This window comes from Eleutherodactylus coqui, chromosome 1 (genome assembly GCF_035609145.1).
Source record: "Eleutherodactylus coqui strain aEleCoq1 chromosome 1, aEleCoq1.hap1, whole genome shotgun sequence".
Classification (NCBI taxonomy): domain Eukaryota; kingdom Metazoa; phylum Chordata; class Amphibia; order Anura; family Eleutherodactylidae; genus Eleutherodactylus; species Eleutherodactylus coqui.
In genome coordinates, this window is record NC_089837.1 from 240,435,031 (window position 1) to 240,454,095 (window position 19,065).

Here is a 19,065-nt window from a genome sequence, read left to right on the forward strand (position 1 = left end):
CGCAAATGCAGCGGGCGGATGAGATTTGGTAAAATGTCACCCGCTTTGCTGCTACTGTAAATGATGCAGATTTGCCACCTACAATGACAGAAAGTCTACAATGTATCTTCCCTGTGCTGCTGTATTCTTCATGCTCTAACATGTGCTTATTGTCCGTTAGGATTGTTTCACATCGGCGGCGAAACATTCGGTCAAAGGTTCTGTCGCAGATCCAGCTCAAAATAGCGGAAGAAAAAGCACTGCATATAGTGTTTTTTTTTTCCGTCCAGAAGCCGGGCAGCTGAGCAGTAAGTGGGCGACCCCCATTTTAGTCAATGGGGTTCACTTGGCGCTGTTCGGTTCCATCCAGAGATAGAGCTATTCAGCCGTAGGGATTCCCCTTTCTGGCTCCATGGCGCAGGAAAGTGGAATCCCCAACACAGGTGTGAAACCACCCTGAGGCCGCCTTCACACAGGTGAGAAAACCTTGCACAAATATGAACCCCATTCTTTTGAATGGGGTCATAGACATGGGGTCATCCTGCATGGCACCGCGATGTGATGCTATACAGGAAGCAAACAGCAGCAAGTCTTATCTATCTGCGTGCTCTCGCAGCGCGGCATCCATTGTTCTCAACCAGACCGGCAGCAGCATTGCGAGGTCTCCCATTAGAAACCGCGGCGGACGATTGCTTCTTCCCTGAAGTGATGTGCAGTTGTTTTGACATCCACAGCGAATTCACATAATCCCAGCCCCATATTGGGCTCGCTGGTGTGAAGTTAGCCCTGACCTCCCCAATCCTGACTAGTCTGAGGGTCCAACACCCTGAACTGTAGACCCCTGTGATGCTGTTAGTTGGGGTCAGTAGATGTCTGCCAGGATTTGTGATCCTACCATGCTAGTGTGGAACACGGGCGAGCGCAGTATCGGGCTGAGGAACCTGGCGCAATATCACACTGCCAAATTGTGCTTTACCCGCGGAACCTCCTGGCACCCCTTCTGTGAAATACTGCCCCTCACACGCTGGCTTCACGCGCCATAGAGCACCGCAAGTGTTTCTCATTGATGCCTTCCCAAGGAACGCGAAAAAATAGGACACGCAGCCATTTTTTTCCTCACAGCATCGCTGAGGGAAGTCGCTCTTTTGCAGAGCTTACAAGACTGGCGCTCGTGCGCATGTAGCCTAAGGCCTCATGGCCGCGGCGGGCGAGTCGGATTCTGTTGGTGCCCATAGCAGAGGACCCTGCGTACCCATCTGGGTCTTCTATTTTCCGTACTGCGGATGTGTGTGTAAGCGCCGGCCGCCACACATGCACAGTATTTTTTTTTCAACTTCTGCTTTCCTACGGAATCCGCGGTCCGTACGCAATGTCAATTGAGGACGGGCTGCGGATCGGAAGGCTTCCATTGACTTCAATGGAAGTCGTCCGCACGGAATCCGCACTAAATGGAGCGTGCTGCCTTTTGTTTTACGCATGCGGAATTCGGGAAACGAATCTGCAGGTGTATATTGAGGTGCGGCGCCCATGCTTCCCTACAGTCGGCTTGAATCGCGGAGCTTCCATGTGGATTCCGCAAATCAAATCCGCCCGTGGACATGGGTCCTTATTCTGAGCCCCCTCTGCAGCCGCTGTATTTCCAGTCAGGGTCCCCTCTGGCCTCCATCTTGCCCCTTGGCTTCTGGTCTCTACAGGAACACTCCTGTCATCTGAGAGGAGGCCAGGGCTGTGTGGCCGGTGCAGCACCATGGTGGCCGCTTCCCTCAGCAGCACTGGCTGGGGTGTGCAGTGTCAGTCAGGCTGCTGGATGGCGGGAAGCTCCGAGCAGCCGCCTCCACTGTCAGCGAGAAGATGGCTATGTGCACATGGCTGCCGCCGACCGTGTACACTCCAGAAGCCGCTCGCATCATGTCCCTGAGCCGGCTGCACACGCCCACAGCCCACCATTGTACCGCGGCCGTGTCTGCACCCTGCCCACCCCCTACCGAGGGGGCCAAACAAAGAGCAAACAATGGGCACTCACACTGCCATTATTATCACTGCCCCCTCCCCCAGCCAGACCGAACACTACAGAGGCCACAACATGGGAGATGCGGCCATACAAGCCCCTCATGTACGGGGCTGATGCCAGACCGGTCCCCTCTCTGCACGGCCATGGCGGCAGTCTGCCCCACAATAAAGGGTTAACCCCTGGTGATGTGAGCGCCGGGCATGTCTCCGGCACTGGCACACACTGTCATCTCTTGCAATGGCCTCCGCGACAAATCAGGAATAATTGGACAGCGCCATTTAATTAGCGATAAGTGGCCATAAATAAGTATGGAGAGCCGCTGCTCTCCGCACATCTGGGCGGCAGACATGTCCCAAGGCAAATGTGATGGCCATCAATGAAGCCGGGCGGCCGGTGTGCGGGGTGTGCGCGGGCTGATGACTGCCGCGGCCCCGTGCTATTAGTAAAGCTGCTGTTTGTATTAGTGATTAGACATTTCTTATTCCTGCACTGCTGGCCGCATTGTTCTGCCCAGATCGCTGGCCCCGCCCCGTCCTTTGTCTGGGCGCGCTGTGATTGGCCAGCGCGGCGCCGGGCTGCCTTCATGCTTTGGGAAGCCCATTCATCTGTGCACTTGGGCGTTGGACTCCGCATCTTATTAGCGAGCGGGGAGATTTCTCCATTTTCCTGTTGTATCCAGCGCGGCCGCCGAGCATTGGGATATTTAATCGGATTCTGCCTGGGCGAGCGCACAGGACGGGCGACTCTTAGCGCTACCTGCACGTAACTGGTGACTATCCCTCCTCTCTCTTCTCCCTCCTGTTGCAGAGGAGTTGTGCCGCTGCTGTCTATTGTGGCCAGGCTGAGCCACAGCATCTCTTTGTCTCCCGCTCTGTCTACCAGTCGGTCCTAGGGCTGTCTCTTATCTCTGGGGGTGACGCTACCTTTCTTGTTGGATACACAGACAGCAATGGGAGCCCAATTCTCCAAGACCGCAGCCAAAGGCGAAGCCGCCACCGTGGAGAAGCCCGGGGAAGCAGTGGCCGCCTCTCCCTCCAAGACCAACGGCCAGGTAATGAGCCAGCCCATCTGTTGCTGCTTTGTTCTGGGGGTTGCATGCTTGTGATGAGGATGGCCGCACCGTGCTGCCACATGTTGCTGCCCATCATCGGGGGCTCGCTATTGTTGGGGGCTAATGCTATATATGTGTGCCCCCCAATACTGCTGGGAAATGTAGCCTACATGATGTGTGACCGTACGGATGACATTTAACTGGGATGCATGGGAGGGGTCTGCAGACGCCATTGTGTAGATGGAGGTTAGAGTAAGCCCCCTCCTTTCAGCAAGGCTTTTTTTTTCCGCCTCTCCCCTAACATCTTGCATGAGAGGGAAAGCACAGGCTTTGTCTCCGTTGGCTCCTTGCTGGAGCTGCTGCTGGAGAGAAGGCGTGATCTGAGAGCTAATGCACTTGCAGCCTGTCGGGCTCCCTGGAGCATAATGCTGCTGCTGGTGGTGGAGGCGCAGCGCCCTCTGCTGGGCGCATGCTGGTACTGCACCCGCCGCTGTGGGGGCGGCAGAGATAAAGGAGGGAAACGAGCCGCTCTTGGGGAAGGGGGGTTGCCAACGTTAATTTTGCATTTTGGTGCCCAAAAATCACAGCTATTTTTTTTTTCAATATAGACACGTTATAATCTTTAAGAAAAATCATCTGATTATGTCATACGTGTCTGTAGATCAGATACTGATATCCACTCATTAGTAGTAATTACTGTGAGCTGTCAAATGATGGTTAGTCTTAATGAAGTGCTGCCTTTGAAAAATTCATAGATGCTGCAAAAACAAGGTTCCCTATTTTTTTTTTTTTTTGACCAGAAACTTTTTTGGGGGCAGTTTGCAACCCTTGGTGAGGAGGGGGTGTTGGTAGATGGGGAAGGGGGGCAAGGTTGCCAACCTAAATTTTGTTGTTCTGGACAACTTAACTAAAAGTGATGGACAGCCAACATTGTTTACAGCCAGCATGAAAGTTCTTATATAGAAGTCTACAGGTCAGATACAGATATGATCTCACTACCAGCTGCTACTACTCTAAAGTGGTGATCAGTCGTAATAACCTGCTTAAACTGCATGGATGCAACTTAGTTCATGGACACTGTAAAAACTCCCAATTTTTACAAACGGTCCAAGAATTTTTGGCCACTTGGCAACCCTGTGTGGGGATCTGTGGGTTCTGGCTCCCTAATGTCTGTAGTGATTTGTATGAAGATACATTAGTGTGTTATACAGCCAGTAAGATTAATGTTACTGCTGGCAGCCTATAAGTGACCCTGTTATTACCCTCCACAGGAAAATGGGCATGTAAAGGCCAACGGTGATGCATCTCCTGCCGCAGCTGAGGCAGAGAAGGAGGAAGTCCAGGCCAATGGCAGCGCCCCTGCTGAGGAGACCCCAAAAGAGGAGGCCGCTGCAGCAGCTGAGGCGGCTCCAGAGAAGGAGGCTGCTGCATCTGCTGAGGCAGAGAGCCCTGAGCCTGCATCTCCAGCGGAGGGAGAGGCCTCTACCAAAACAGAGGAAGCAGGGTCTACTTCTACACCTTCCACCAGCAACGAAACCCCCAAGAAGAAAAAGAAGCGCTTTTCATTTAAAAAGTCTTTTAAGCTGAGCGGCTTTTCTTTCAAAAAGAACAAAAAGGAGAACAATGAGGGAGCGGAGGCTGAAGGTGCAGCTGCATCCAGTGAGGGCACCAAGGAGGATCCTCCTGCAGCTGCCCCAGAGGCAGCCAATGAAGAGGCCAAGGCAGCCCAAGAAGAGGCCCCTGCTGCAAGCAGCACAGAGGAAAAGAAAGAGGAGGCTGCTGCTGCTGCTGCATCGCCCGAGCCCCAGGAGGCAAAACCTGAAGAGCCTGCCCCAGAAAAGCCCACAGAGGAGGTAAAGCCTGCCGAGGAGCCAAAGCCTGAGGAGAAACCTGCAGAAGAGGCCCCCACCACTGTTGCTGCTCCTGAAGCTCCATCTACTGAACCAGAGGCACCAAAAGCTGAAGAGCCTGCAGCTCCAACACAGGAAGCTCCATCCGAATCCAGTCCAGCAGCCGAGTCAGCAGAGTAAAGAGATGGCGGTTTTGAGATAATCAAAGAACTTTTTTCTCCCCTTGTTTGTTTGTTGGAGTGGTGCCAGGTACTGGTTTTGGAGAACTTGTCTACAACCAGGGATTGATTTAAAGATTTTTTTTTTTTTTTGTCTTTTTTTTTTCCTCCTCCCTACAGATCCCATCTCAAATCATTCTGTTATCACCATTCCAACAGGCCGGGTAGAGTTTACAGCAGTCACCGGTCTTTATCCTCTTTCGCATCAGTATTAATGTTTTTGCGTACTTTGCATCTTTTATTGAAAAAAAAAAAAAATGTATACTTTCTTTGTCAATTTATGGACATGCCCATACATGAAGGAGATGGGTGGGTCTATATAGGGGGATATCAAATGAAGTGATAGGGGCCACATTGGGTGTAGGTGGTGCACACATTGCCAAGATAATGTGCCACAAAGAATGGGGTCAGGTTTCTGTTTCTCTGTCATTTTTTTTTCTTTTCTTTAGTTTTTTTTTCTTTCTTTCTCTTTAATTTCTAAGAGATGTAATGATGTATTTTGTGAGGACAGCCTTCTACAAGGTTTACAACACTAAAGGTCTTGACAAAGATGGCAAGTAAAATAAAAAAAAAAATCAATACCCAGATCATAGTTTTAGTAATTCATTTAAACCATAGGAACTTTTCACTTATCTCATATTAGCTGTATCAGTCGGTGATTAAGTAGAATTACGAGTTGTATAGGCTTTATTGTTTATTGCTGGTTTATGACCTTAATAAAATGTAATTATGTATTACCAGCAGGGTGTTTTTAACTGTGACTATTGTATAAAAGGAATCTTGATATCCAAAAGCACATGAAGTTTGCAACTCTTTCCACCCTGCCCATTTTTGTAAAACTGCAGTCATATTGGACCTTTTAAACACAAAATTTTAAAACTCAACCAAGCTGTGATAAGTGGAATGGTTACTGTTTATACTGTGGTATGTTTTTGATTACAGCAGGCAATGCTTTCTTTTCCAGTTGTCTTTAAGAATTAAGGAAAACTTCAGATGCAATGGTTTTTTGTGTAGCATCTTGTCTTTCATGTTTTGTAAATACTGGAGAAGCTTTGACCAATTTGACTTAGAGATGGAATGTAACTTTGCTTACAAAATTGCTATTAAACTCTTGCTTAAGGTGTTCTAATTTTCTGTGAGCACACTAAAAGCGAAAAATAAATGTGAATAAAATGTATATGTTTTGTGTTTCTTTGACATAGAGGTAACACTAATGGCTTATAGCTTTTCGCTTCTTGCTAACCTGCATGTCGCCCTTCTCTTTGTGCTTGCTCAGTGTGTTCATAGTGGAAGAAGGGGTTCTCGGCCCAATTGCCATTGTTTAGTTTAGCCTTTTTGGTTTTGGCACCGTATTGCCTAAACACAGTGATGAGGGCTCCGGTGGACTTCTTTCTAGCTTTGGCTGTATTCAATGCTATGGTAGCGATTAGGGATTGATCCATTAAAATGGAGCACGGGATTTGTTTGAGAAACACCGACTTGGACAAAAGGTGCTCAGTTGAAATCCTCCATCTCGCATGTATAATGGCCCTTTGTTTAATCCAATGAAGTGCATTTACATTTAACCCACCACAATGCCTTGCACCCTGTAGAAGGCTGCACACTTGCTTCAGGGCATGCAGGCCCATCTCTTCTAGGCTGGTACATGCCAGTGTATAAGACATTCTGGGGATACTTTGATTTACTCTGTACATTAATGCTTTCACCTGGCATAAATTGTATTCACACCTACTATCTTAAATGTGAAGATGATTTACAGCAAAATGGTCATTCTGGGAGTTCTTAGACAGCCCACCCGTTTGTGTATATTTATATAAAATCAAAATTGGGGGATCTGGGATGCAGCGCTGCAGTTTACACAATTATCTTGGTGTTTTTGGGTATCTTTCCTCACGATCAGTGATGTGGACTTTATGACCATTCCCATATTCCGACCTTCAGTAGATAATGTGATGATGGTTCCTTCTTTGTTTTTTCCCTTTTTTTGGGGCTTATTTTGGTGAACACTGTCACTGTTTATGTGAGCAGACAACCTGCTGTAGCCAATTTACACCTTCACTTTAGAGCAGGGTTATTATGTATGGTACCGTGAATGCTTACCAAGTACTCACTCTTTATGCAAAATTATCTCTTGTCCCATCGTGGTAGTAAATGCCAAGTTCTGTATATTGAAACGTGATTAGTTTTGCTTACTCTTGCATCAACTACTAATCAGATCTGAGCATGTACCATAGGTTGAAAATGAAGGCTAGAACCTGATCTGATGGATGTGGGCAGCAGGCGTAGTAGGCCTGTGCCTAGGGCGGGCTGAAGCTGGTACTTGGTTTCAGCCCTCTACAGCATAATATTGACTTCATGCTTTTTATACAAACTTACTGTAGCAATTAGCTTTATCTGATAGTTGTATTCTGCTCTTTGAGGACTGCAAAAGCTACAGCATGGTTGTATGCCTACAGTCTCCACTGACTTATTCTGTCCCTGTTTACATTTTTCTATACCGGTTTATAAAATGCATACTTTTCAGGTATGAACAGGATATAATGTCATGTTGTCCTATTTTTCTTTGACCATGTAATCAATGTTTACCACAAACTACCAATAAATGGACAACAAGTAGATGAGTCTATATAATCTGTTATTTACTGTGTACATTACACTGTAACATCACCAGGCTTGTATGCAGTATCTTGCACAATGGTATGAAGTGGTTATATCCTCTGTGTGCCCGACTACTAAGCTACAGAATGGATGAGGCGCTAGACTATGTATCTAACTTGGATTTCAGAGTAGATGATGGCTCTTGGGAGTGTGATGCTGTAATAGGATATAGCTCAATGGAACATGGGCAGCTTTTTAAACCTCAAAGGATATTTACAAACATGCATCGATAGTCTTCATGGCCATTAAAGGGTGCCATTTTTCGGAGGGTTAGCCAACAAAATGGTCGTCATATGCTTGGTTTCAATGACAGTTTGACTCATTCTCCCCAACCCTTTTGAGTGGTGTATAATCTTCCTGCTAGAGGATTGTTTTATCTCAAGAGGACTTGGATTTGACTAGTATTTCTCAAATTCCACTCCTTCCTTCACTTCCAAAAGCCCACGGTTTGAGGATTTCCTCCAGAGAGAACACTTGTGGCATTATTGGAGGCACTGGCAATAATACATCACCTATACAATATTTTGGAGATCCTGAAAACGTGACCTGTTTGGGTGGTCGTGAGGACTGGAGTTTTGGAAAGTCTGGATTAGACTATATTGGGAGCTTCAGACTTGCTATATGCTTTGTAGATGTCATCACACGAATTTATCTACTCTGTAGCTTCTCACTTATTTCTGAATGTTACCACTTTTAATCAGTTGATGTATTTTAGGTACAGGACTTAGTTTTTTTGCAGACATACCTACAAGTTATTAAAATCTTAATTAACAAGATTTTAATGTCTCTAAAGAGACTGGATTCCAGCTCTACAAAGCTGGCGTAATTATCCAAGAACTGACTAGATTGCTTCACTTTAAGTTATGAGAGCAATAACAGAGTTGCAGAATAAACATACACTATAACACAATGGGATAAGCTGGTGCTATACAAATAAAGATTATTCTTATTTAATTCTAGACCAAACGGAGTAGCCTCTGGCCAGAAGCTATACTGCCCTATGTTAGATTGTAATTAAAGCTACATAACCATTGGTGTAGGGGAATGCTTTAACAGGACTTGGTGAAACACCATTCTTGGACATACAGCCAATATTAGCAGTCAGATGAGTATAGAGCTAGTATATACATGGGGTTGCTATATGCTTTAACTTCCAGCATGTTGAGAAGGATGGAAATAATGATGGCGTGCATATAGTATTTTCCACATCTAACTTATATTCTGTTCCATGCTACAAGCAGCCATCTGGAACAATATGGATGTCAAAGTATATACCAATACGCTTTGCAATCTACACAATGTTTATCCTGTTGGAAGCTACAGGGGTAGTGGATCTGTCCTTCCTCTTATATACTGGGATCTCAAATATAAGCTCTTATGTCTATTTCTTTCTGCATTAGCTGCTTGAGGTAATATTTATGCTGTAATGCCTCCCCAACTGCTGCAGACTATGTAGGCACAGTGTGATTTAACAACATGGCAGATACTCCAAATAGGTGAGTGAACAATGGGGTGGGGATAGGGGTATATGAAGACAAGCCTAGCTTACATTCAGAAGAAGTTCTACTTTCTACCAGTGTTAATGGGTAAATAAGTTTTACAATTTAGGTCCAGACACTCACTTGCAGCCATCTTTATTTATTTTTTTACAGGTCCAGACTATTTAAATGGAACTTGTCATATAGATATGCTGTCCAATATGCAACTAGCAGGTTTTAGAGCAGGCGCAACAGGGAAGATTCATACATAGACTTGTAGGAAATGTTTCAGTGTAACTTACTGATGTACATCCAATCATTTTGGACTTAGAGCCCAGTGGATGGTCCTACTTAATGACAGGCTTATGTGTAAACAGCCATTTCTGTACAATTACTGGCACTTCCCTGTGGACTGCTAACCTCAGAATGAGCAGAGATTTAGATCCTTGGTAAGCTATAAGTAAGGCCTCTGTCACACTAATATATTTGGGGCCAGCTGCTTATTCCTTGGATGCAGTTGTAGCCTATGCAAATTAGCACTTTTTCATGGGGACTGATATCCCCCCACCCTCTGTGGAAAAAAAACTAGTCCTAGTCTTGTCCGTATTTGGTGGGAAAAGGACACGTAGATGCATATCTTTGCTGTGTCCATGTAAATCGAACAGCACAGAGCCAGGGGTTGGTGCGCTCTCTGATGGGACTTGTGCCTGAGCCTTTTGGGCACAACTTGCATACATGGGCAGTGTGCACATGGCCTTATGCAGATTCTTCTCCCACAAATCTATAGCTCAAGCTTCTCAGCTGCTGTAGATTTGAACAGCATGTTCAAGGTGACCAATTATTTTAAGAACATACTGTAAGCCTGTGTGTAATGTCACTTGTCTTCCCTATTTGCCTAACATGCCATTACAGAGCTACACTTGCACAGCTGTATTGTGGGCTTGATCCTGGTGCTGACATTTAGAACTAGGCTTCCTCTTTCTACCATACTCAGGAGCCACAAATGATAAAATATAGCGCACATTCTACCACATCTGTAAATGTATATCCTGAGCAAGTGCTCTCCACGCTGTGGCTCTTCCACTAGTGGGAAACTGATCTGTCAGGAATGCTGGGAGGACAATGATGCAAACGTGCAGGTCCTGTTCGTAAAGACAACTCCTCACTGCATGTGCAACATAGATTTATGTGGGCTAAATGCTGGAAGTGTGAGTTCACTACTGCACTCAAGGGTCAACTTTCCTGCTCCCTCAATGGAGCAGGAAAATGGAATCTCCGCAGCTGAATGCCTCCGTCTCAGGACGGAGCCGAACAGCTTTGAATGGACAACGTTGACTATAATGGGTTCGGTTTGGTTTCTGCTCAGGTGACCAGCTTTTGGCCAGAAGAAAAAGCGCTGCCTGCAGTGCTTTGTCTTCTAGTACTTTGAGCTGTATCCGTGGCAGCACCTCCGAGCAGAGATTCACTTGTAGGTGTGAAACCGGCCTTTACTATGAGATAATGAATTCTGTACATCCATATCCACATCGGAATTGCATGTGAAGATATAAGTATTTACGTGCTGAAAGAGAAATGGATGTTGTGACAAGTGTCTGTTAAGCCTTAGAAGGTTGCCGTGTTCCCTCCTGACCCACATCACAGGCCTCTCACTAGCTAAGCCAGGATCCTACTGCACACTGATGGGCAAAAACCCTGAAACAGCGGTCTATGGTATTCTGGCTTGGTTTTCAATTCCCAGTCATTGCTCTGCTGACCTGTTTAAAGGGTCAAGCATTGATTTAAAGGAATGCTGACATCCAATAGGTGGCGCTGCAGAGGTTTACTCCATCGTCCTTATTTGCATATTACCCAGAGGAGCATGAATGGCCTTCTAAGTCTCCTCACTCACCTTCTTTGTGCCCTCGCTAAGGAGAGATGTTACCTGTCCCTGTCCTAGTAGTAGCATCACCTTCGAGAAATCTTTAAACCTAAGGTAGTGCCTCATTTATTCCGATTGTCCAGTAGAAAAAAAACTAGTATTCAATGAGTGTAGATTAGTTTTCTAAAGCAGTCTTGAGAAATGAGATCTCACTGATTGGTACGGAGGGTCAAGGCCAGTTTTTCTATTATCCACATTTAGATAAATGAGGCCTGGCTAATGTTGACTGATAAGACCAGCAGTAATATGTAGTTTTCCATGACTTTGTATTATGGAACTTTTCACATAGTGTTTTCTTGTCTGCATTGTTAAATATGCTTTTCTATCCTAAAAGGATGGAATTGAATGGAAATCATGTCTGAATTTGCCAAAAATAGTCATTAGTATATCAACCAACACTTATGGTACCATCTGAAGGGCATTTCGGACGGAAAGCCACAGTGCAAGAGAAAACACTGTCTGAAAAAACCCTTATGCTGACTGTTCAATATTTTTACAACTTAACATAGCTGCTCAAAAAAAATAATAATTTTTGAATCAAGGTAGAGTTTATAGATATGAATTTAAAGGCTAGATGAACATCTGCCATTGCTGTTCCCCAAGGTATGTCATAAGTGCGATAGCAGTCTGAGAAACTCTGCCCGATATCCCGCCTGTATTCCTGCAATTTTGTATGTGAGTACGATGTGTTTAGTTAGAAAAATGCATCCCGGAACATGCAATTATTAAACGTGTGACAATCACATGCTCTTTCAGTAGCAAAAATAAAAAAATTGCACCGGCATGGAAATCCTATCTGCATGCACAGGCGATGCAACTTTTTTTTGTGTGTTTGTTCCCACTGAAAATAATGGGTGAGATTGTCGTAAAATTTGCACATGCTGCAAGAGAAAAATCACACGTGACATGTAACCATTGTACATAAAAACGGCTGTGTGAAAGCATCCTTATAGAAGTTAGTCCAACCTTATAGGCTTTTTTTTTTTTTTTAATTGATTGCAATTCTTTTTACATTTAGAGATGAGCAGCTTCTACCAATTTTCCTTGCGGTATTGTTGCAGTTTCAGAACCAAACCTGGCAGAAAGAAGATTGAGAAGAACATTATTAGTTTTTCAATGGGCTGCTGTAATATCGTGTTCTACGAGAACTATGAGAAAAGGATAAAGGGAAAAAAGTTCATAAGGACTGTGCGATGGAATCCTACCTGATCCTATGTCAACATGAAAAATTGAGATCTCCCCCCCCCCCCCCCCCCCCCCCCCCCCGCACAGGAGCGGATGGAATAGGAACCATCTTATTTGGGCCTGCTCTACATCGGCCACTGACAGAACAAGGCTCCTATTTACTCTGCACTAATACTTCTTTACATATAACAGGATTTCAGAGACTATTCTGTGGACAATGGCATCACAGGCTTCATTACATTATGGAAGAGAAATAAGGATGGGAAGTAGTGTAGGAAAACCTTGTATCCCAATCTTCCAGTCGTTTATCCAAGAATCTTTGATAAAATATATGTTCCTGTATATGCAAGAATCTTGCTAGAACTAATCACCAAACCCAACAGTGAGCAAATATTACAATGTCTACGTGGATTAGATCGAAAAGTGAAGATTAAGCAGTTTCCTCATTTTGCCACTTCCTCTCGAATGCGTAAAGGATGATTTGTTTCTTCTAGAAATGAAGCCTTTTGGACAGAAAGACTACGTTTCAATTTGAAGTAGAAGAATGTACTACTTGCTATGAAGTAATGGTTGGTCAACTGCATAAGAAAGAGGTGTAGGGAAGGTTGAAGAGAGGTTGTACACCATAACTTTCCAGGGATAGGCAACACGCTTCTTGAAACCATTCGGAAGTTATGCAGCATTCTTCTTGTTAAACCAGGTGATTTAATAGCCATAATCTTCATGGAACGGTTAACTGAATCAAATATTAAACGGATTTCGATACTGTAGTCCCCAAACTGTGGTTTTATTGCCAGATGTAATTGCTTCCCTCTTGAAGAAAACGGCTCTACAAGAATCAATAAATATTAGAAAAATACATAGGAAAATAAGACCAAAGTTCTTTTATCATGACCTTTTCTATATGCCCCTTGCTGTATCGCTTCTAAAATTGATCTTTTCGGCTTATCCTTGTGAATGTTTTACAAACGAAATTCCAACTCCAACCAGCCTGGCGGAAAAAAAATGTTGTATCACGGTAAGTCCACAAAGTAATGGACCCGCAGTGGATTTTAACTTTCTGTATTCAAATGAAATATTTTGAATTTCGAAAATTCAAGAATTGGTAAGACTTTGCCAACTGTACTCATCGAGTTGATGGTCACCATTGTGCCTTCTCATTTATTTTAGAAGGCTGTTACTTTCTAAGGTGTCCTTTCAGATATTTACATAATTAGTGCCACCTTAAGTGCTGTTAAACCCCTAGCCTCTGCAGCCAGTTTTGGTCTTCCTAACCAAGCCCCTTTTTTTAAAAAATTTGGTATGCGTCACTTTTTGCAGTAATAACTTCGGATTGCAAGGCTTGTGGGATTGTTTTTTATGATACGTTGCACTTACGGTTAGTGGTCAATTTTAGCCAATATGTTTTGCGTTTTATTTAAACAAAATTCTAAATTTAAAAAAAAATGTGAAAAAATGTGCAATTTTAAAGCTGAAATTTTCTGCTTCTAAGATAGATATTTCCACACAAAAAGGTTAGTAAATAACATTTACCATATGTCCCCTTTATTTGTTTTGGAAGTCAGAAAGCTTATAAGTATAACAGCAATTTTCTAATTTTGAAGAAAATAATCAAAAACCTATATTTTAAGACACCAATTTTGTTCTGAAGTGACTTTTTGAGGGGCCTATATTTTGGAAACCCTGATAAATCACCCCATTTTAAAAACTAGACTCCTCAATGTTTTCAAAACAGCATTTCCAAGGTCTGCTAACTCTCTTTAGGTGTTTCACAGAAATACAAGCAAAGTGAAGGATAAATTTGAAAGCTTCATTTTTATTGCAGCTTTTTTTTCCCCCGTAGCACAGCCGAAGTTGGCAAATAAACAAAACTTAATATCTATTATCCCGATTAGTTTTTAGAAATATCCCATATGTGCAACATGACTCAATCATAGGTCTCATAAATCAGGGAGCACACTGTGGGTTTTGGGGTTTCCCTTTAATTGGGACATTTTCAGACACTATTTCAGGCTTGTAGAGACCTTAGGTAGCAAGAAATGAAATGCCTCATTTAGAAAACTACACCCTTTAAGGAATTCATAAAGGGGCATATTAAGTGGTTTCACTCTTGGTCTATAAAAAGGCTCTGAGACCACTTGTGTGTAATGGACCTCTTTTCCCGCTTATGTAGAGCTTGTTGACCACTAGACTTCTCTATGACGCAATCAAAGAGATTTCGCCTAGTTAACAGAGTTTGAGAGGGGGAGCGGATTATTGGAATGCGAGAAGCTGGATGGTCATATCGACAAATTGCCACCACCCGACCATTCTTACCAGACTTTTTGTAGGTGTTAGGACCAGTGGATGCATAAGGGAATGCATACAAGATGACTGGGTTCAGAATGCCTTTTAGTGACCACTAGAAGAAAGGATCATCTGCTCGTCCAACAAGCCTGAGCAGCACCAACTCTTTCATTGCCTGCCAACAAGAGATAGGTGGCACCATTGTCACAGGGCCCCTGTGTTTGTTGAAACCATTTCCAGGCACTTGGTTAAAGGACATTTGGTTTAGCAGCCTAGTATGTGTACTCTTCTTGAGACCCACTTGCGTTTGCAGTGGTGTTGTGAACCATGAAACTGGATTTCTATGGAGTGGAACTGGGTTGTCTTCAGCAACAAATCCAGGTTTAGTTCGTGTCTCGAGACCTCGGGTTGAGCGCCTCAATTCTGTCTTTGCTGTAGAGAGGCACACTGCCCCCCCACTGCTGGTATGATGGTCTGGGGGAACCATTGCATACGACAGTCACTCCTAATAGTGGCACAAGAGACAATGACAGTGATATGTTCAGGACATCCTGTCGTCACGTGTTCCTCTCATGGCAGGGCTTCCAGCCGCACACAGCACAGATTTCACAGGAATTTCCTGCAGATGAAAATTCGCACCAAAACTGGTGCCAGGCTTCACCCCCGCAGTAGAAAAGATGAAACATGCTGCAGAAACAAATCAAAATCCACACCACATGGTGCAGATTTTTTGTGAATGCACCAAACTCGCCACCATAAAATCTGCCACGTGTGAATGCACCCTGATGACTTTTCCTTTGTTTTGAATGTGGAAATGCTGCAGAATTTTTTTTTTAGCTGTAGAAATTCCTCAGCATTTTTGCCCTGTGTGTACATACCCTAAGACAGGTTTGTGGCTTAATTTGCACCAGAAAATGTGAATTTCCAGTAGTAAATGCGCTTTAATGTCTGCTGCCGGGTAATGAATAACCGCCATTTTGAATTTGACATTTAAAATTGTTCGTACGTAGTAGCATAGTATGTTAGGCACAATGAAAACAATGTCCATCTAGTTCAGCCTGTTTCAACCCCCTTGTTGATCCAGAGGAAGGCAGCTCCAACAGTGGAATCATTCTCTCTGTGATGGACAAGACGGCTGTTGGGTTTTTGGAGTGAACTTTTGTAGGTTCCATCTCTGAGGCAATGATATTGGTGGAGTAATACCTAAAAATCTAATTTAAGAAAATTTGCACAAGACAATGCCAGTTTCACAAGAAAATGTCAATTCAAATAGGAAAACAAATTTTAGAGTTGCTAAAAATGGGTCCCTGAAACATATTTTCATATTTGCAAACCTTAACAAAGTGTGGGGACACTTGAAATGGCCATAGACCAGTTTTAACTAAGCATCCAGGTAGCAATGTTCCAATAAACATCACATATCTCGTTTTTTTTGTTATCCAATAGAAACACTGTAATGTGGGTTCTATCCCGCCTCCAAATAAGAAAACCCATTTTTTATTCCCATTTTTGATGCTGCTGTCTTTCTGAGCCAGTAGCATGTTCAGCATATTTTAGACTCTTGTAGAAGATTCCTAACAGAGCATCCTGCACCACATACTGCACATTCTAAATACAGTGGGGAACAATTCCCAATGTATTGTTTAACCAATTGGAAAATGCATTATGCTTTAGACTTCTATTACTGAGTTCATTTTATGTTTGAGCATAGAATTGCTGCCTCTTTCAGTAATAGAAAATGTATCCCAATAGTGGGACTATTGATGACTTTCCCACTTTGATTTATGATAGACGATGGGGGCTTTGTTCTTTATTATAGTGCTTTTAGACGAGCTGATTCTCTTTTGAACAAGCAAATGAGCGAGTGATCGGTGCCATTTTTGGGTACATACTGCTTTTTGATCCCTTTTTTTTGTGCTTTTCGGTAAGCAAAATGCAAAAAAAATTAGCCAAAAATCAGTATTTTGCCTTAGCTTTTTTTTTAGCTTTTTTAAAAAATGTTTTACGCATTTTGCCATGCAGGATAAAAAGAATGTTCAACCTATTGTACGTGTCGTTACGGATATTATGATAGCAAATATGTGGGATTTTTTTAATGCTAACATGAGAAAAGCACATAAAGGTTTTTTTTGTCCTTTTTTTTTTTACATTTTTATTTTTTTGATTATTTTTATCTTTTTTTTTTTTTTTTAACACAATTTGTGTCCCCGTGAGAGACTTACACCATTGCACTGATTATCACTATGATAAGACATTGCAGGACTTCTCTCCTGCAATGCCTAATTGCTTCTTACAGCGATCATAGGCAGTGGCAATACAGCATTTCCGATGCACTTTCGCTGTTGCAGTGGGAGGCCGGCTCTTGCTGCCAGACAGTGCGAGATCTCTTATGATCTCGTTCTATCTACAGGACGTAAGGGTATGTCCAGTTGTGGGAAGTTCCCTGCTGCCAGGACGTACCCTTACATCCTGGAGCGGGAAGGGGTTAAACCAAACAAATAATTTTTTGCAAGATGGTCATTATTTCTAAATGCAGCATTATTCCAACTCTGACTCCACAATTTGCCAAATTGCTTGAGGATCATCTGGAAATTATTTTCAAATATGATGTAAGCAGTGATGCTGGTCTCAGATGGCTATAGCTCTGTTCTTCCATGAATCATATATTTGCCAAGCCCCTTATTGGGGAGTGATGCACATTAATGTTTTGATGCTGTATAGGCTTGTAGTTCTTTTATTGTTGTTTTGGGATATTCTAGGACAACTTGAGTTGAGATGGTAATTCCATAAAGGCTCCATAGTATAAAGATATTCGCCCCTAGCACTGCTTCCAAGGTGAATAATGCCACAACTGTTTCTGTCATATGTCACGTCTCCACTTTTTTTTTTCTAACTATGCTTCTCAGGTAAAAGAGTTTTAAAGGGGTTGTATAAAGATTGCAAGTTATCCCCTATCCATAGGACAGGAGATAACTTGCTGATTGGTGTAGGTCTCACTCCTGAGACCCCTGCCGAGCTCGAGATCAGTGCTCCTGTGTTAGCGGTTTCCTCACTGCAGGGTTACTGCACCTCCCGCAGTGAGGAGACTGAATAGAGAGCTGCTTGTGCAAGCGCACTCTGGGCTCCATTCACAATCAGTGGGGCTGCTGAGACACCCTAACAGCACCCTCTTGGGTATTTCCGTCAGCCCCATTGAAATGAATGGTGCGCTAACCACACATGCTTGGACAGCACTCCCTTCCTGCTGTCCAAGCATGTGACCCCCTTAGTGACAGAATGGGACATAGAGGTCCCATTCTGGAGATTGGTGGGAGTCTCAGCAGTGAAATCCCCACTAATCAGGTTATCCGCTATCCAATGGATAGGGGATAGCTTGCACTCTTTGTACAACCCCTTTAAGGGTACGTTCAGACATAGCAGAATATTTTTGGGAATTTCAGCACCAAAATCTGCATAAAAATCTGAATTATTGGCGCAGATTTTGGTGTAAATCCGCAGCACAATTCAGCCCCTTTAATTGAAAGGGTGAAATCTGCTGCGGATCCACATGAAAATCCACAGTAAATGGTGCAAATTTTGACACAGGTTTTGTTGCAAACCTCCACCAAAATCCGTTACGTGTGCACATACCATATGACTTTGTCTGCAATTGTGTTATGGAATGCAGATTTTCTCCTCTGTATTCTGTGCTGGCATTCCAGGAAAATGGAATGCCAGCTGGGGATACATCCATCACATTATGGACAGTAACATCTTACTATGCAGACAGGGGCTACTGCACTGCTATGAGAAAGGTATGCAAGCCGAATTTCAAATCCCTGTTGCAAAGGTTTTCAATAGGTGTGGAAATGCTGCAAATAAAAGTGTTAATAGTTAATTTTTGTTGATTAGCAAAATGCAAAGTGAATAAGAAAAAAGAGAACTAAAACAAATCGGTATTTGGTGTGACCACTCTTTACCTTCAAAACAGTATCAATTATTCTAGGTCACTTGCAGACAGTTTTGAAGGAACTCAGCAGGGAGGTTTTTCCAGACATCTTGGAGAACTAACCACAGATCTTTTGCAGGTGTAGGCTTGCTCAAATCCTTCTGTCTCTTCATGTAAACCCAGACAGGCTTGATGTTAAGGTCAGGGCTCTGTGGGGGCCATATCATCACTTCCAGGACTCCTTGTTCTTCTTAATGATAATGGCTGTAGGCTTGGGCTTGTTGCCCTGCTGGAGAATAAAGTTGGAGCAAATCAGATGTCTCCCTGATGGTATGATTGCATGATAGATAAGTATCTGCCTGTATTTCTCCGTATTAAGAACACTATTAAGTGTGACCAAATCCCCAACTCCATTTTCTGAAATGCAGCCCCAAACCCGCAAGGAACCTCCACCATGTCTCACTGTTGCCATCAGTGAACAAACTGCCTTCTGTTACAGCCAA

The 19,065-nt window shown here is 43.5% G+C and overlaps 1 protein-coding gene across 1 annotated transcript; it reads left to right on the forward strand.

Annotated features, from left to right (window-relative positions):
* The first annotated feature begins 2,591 nt into the window (after window positions 1-2,591).
* On the forward strand, window positions 2,592-7,725 carry MARCKS (myristoylated alanine rich protein kinase C substrate). Its single transcript, XM_066607147.1, has 3 exons — window positions 2,592-2,759; window positions 2,934-3,041; window positions 4,313-7,725. The coding sequence occupies exons 2-3, from the start codon at window positions 2,940-2,942 to the stop codon at window positions 5,069-5,071; spliced, it is 861 nt and encodes a 286-aa protein (XP_066463244.1). The 5' UTR covers window positions 2,592-2,759; window positions 2,934-2,939; the 3' UTR covers window positions 5,072-7,725.
* Window positions 7,726-19,065: the final 11,340 nt, after the last annotated feature.

Bases quoted from the DNA above. Each gene is read 5' to 3' on its own strand.
- MARCKS (XM_066607147.1), top strand. From the start codon at position 2,940: ATGGGAGCCCAATTCTCCAAGACCGCAGCCAAAGGCGAAGCCGCCACC. The intron at 3,042-4,312 runs GTAATGAGCCAG...TACCCTCCACAG, and splicing joins CCTCCAAGACCAACGGCCAG to GAAAATGGGCATGTAAAGGC.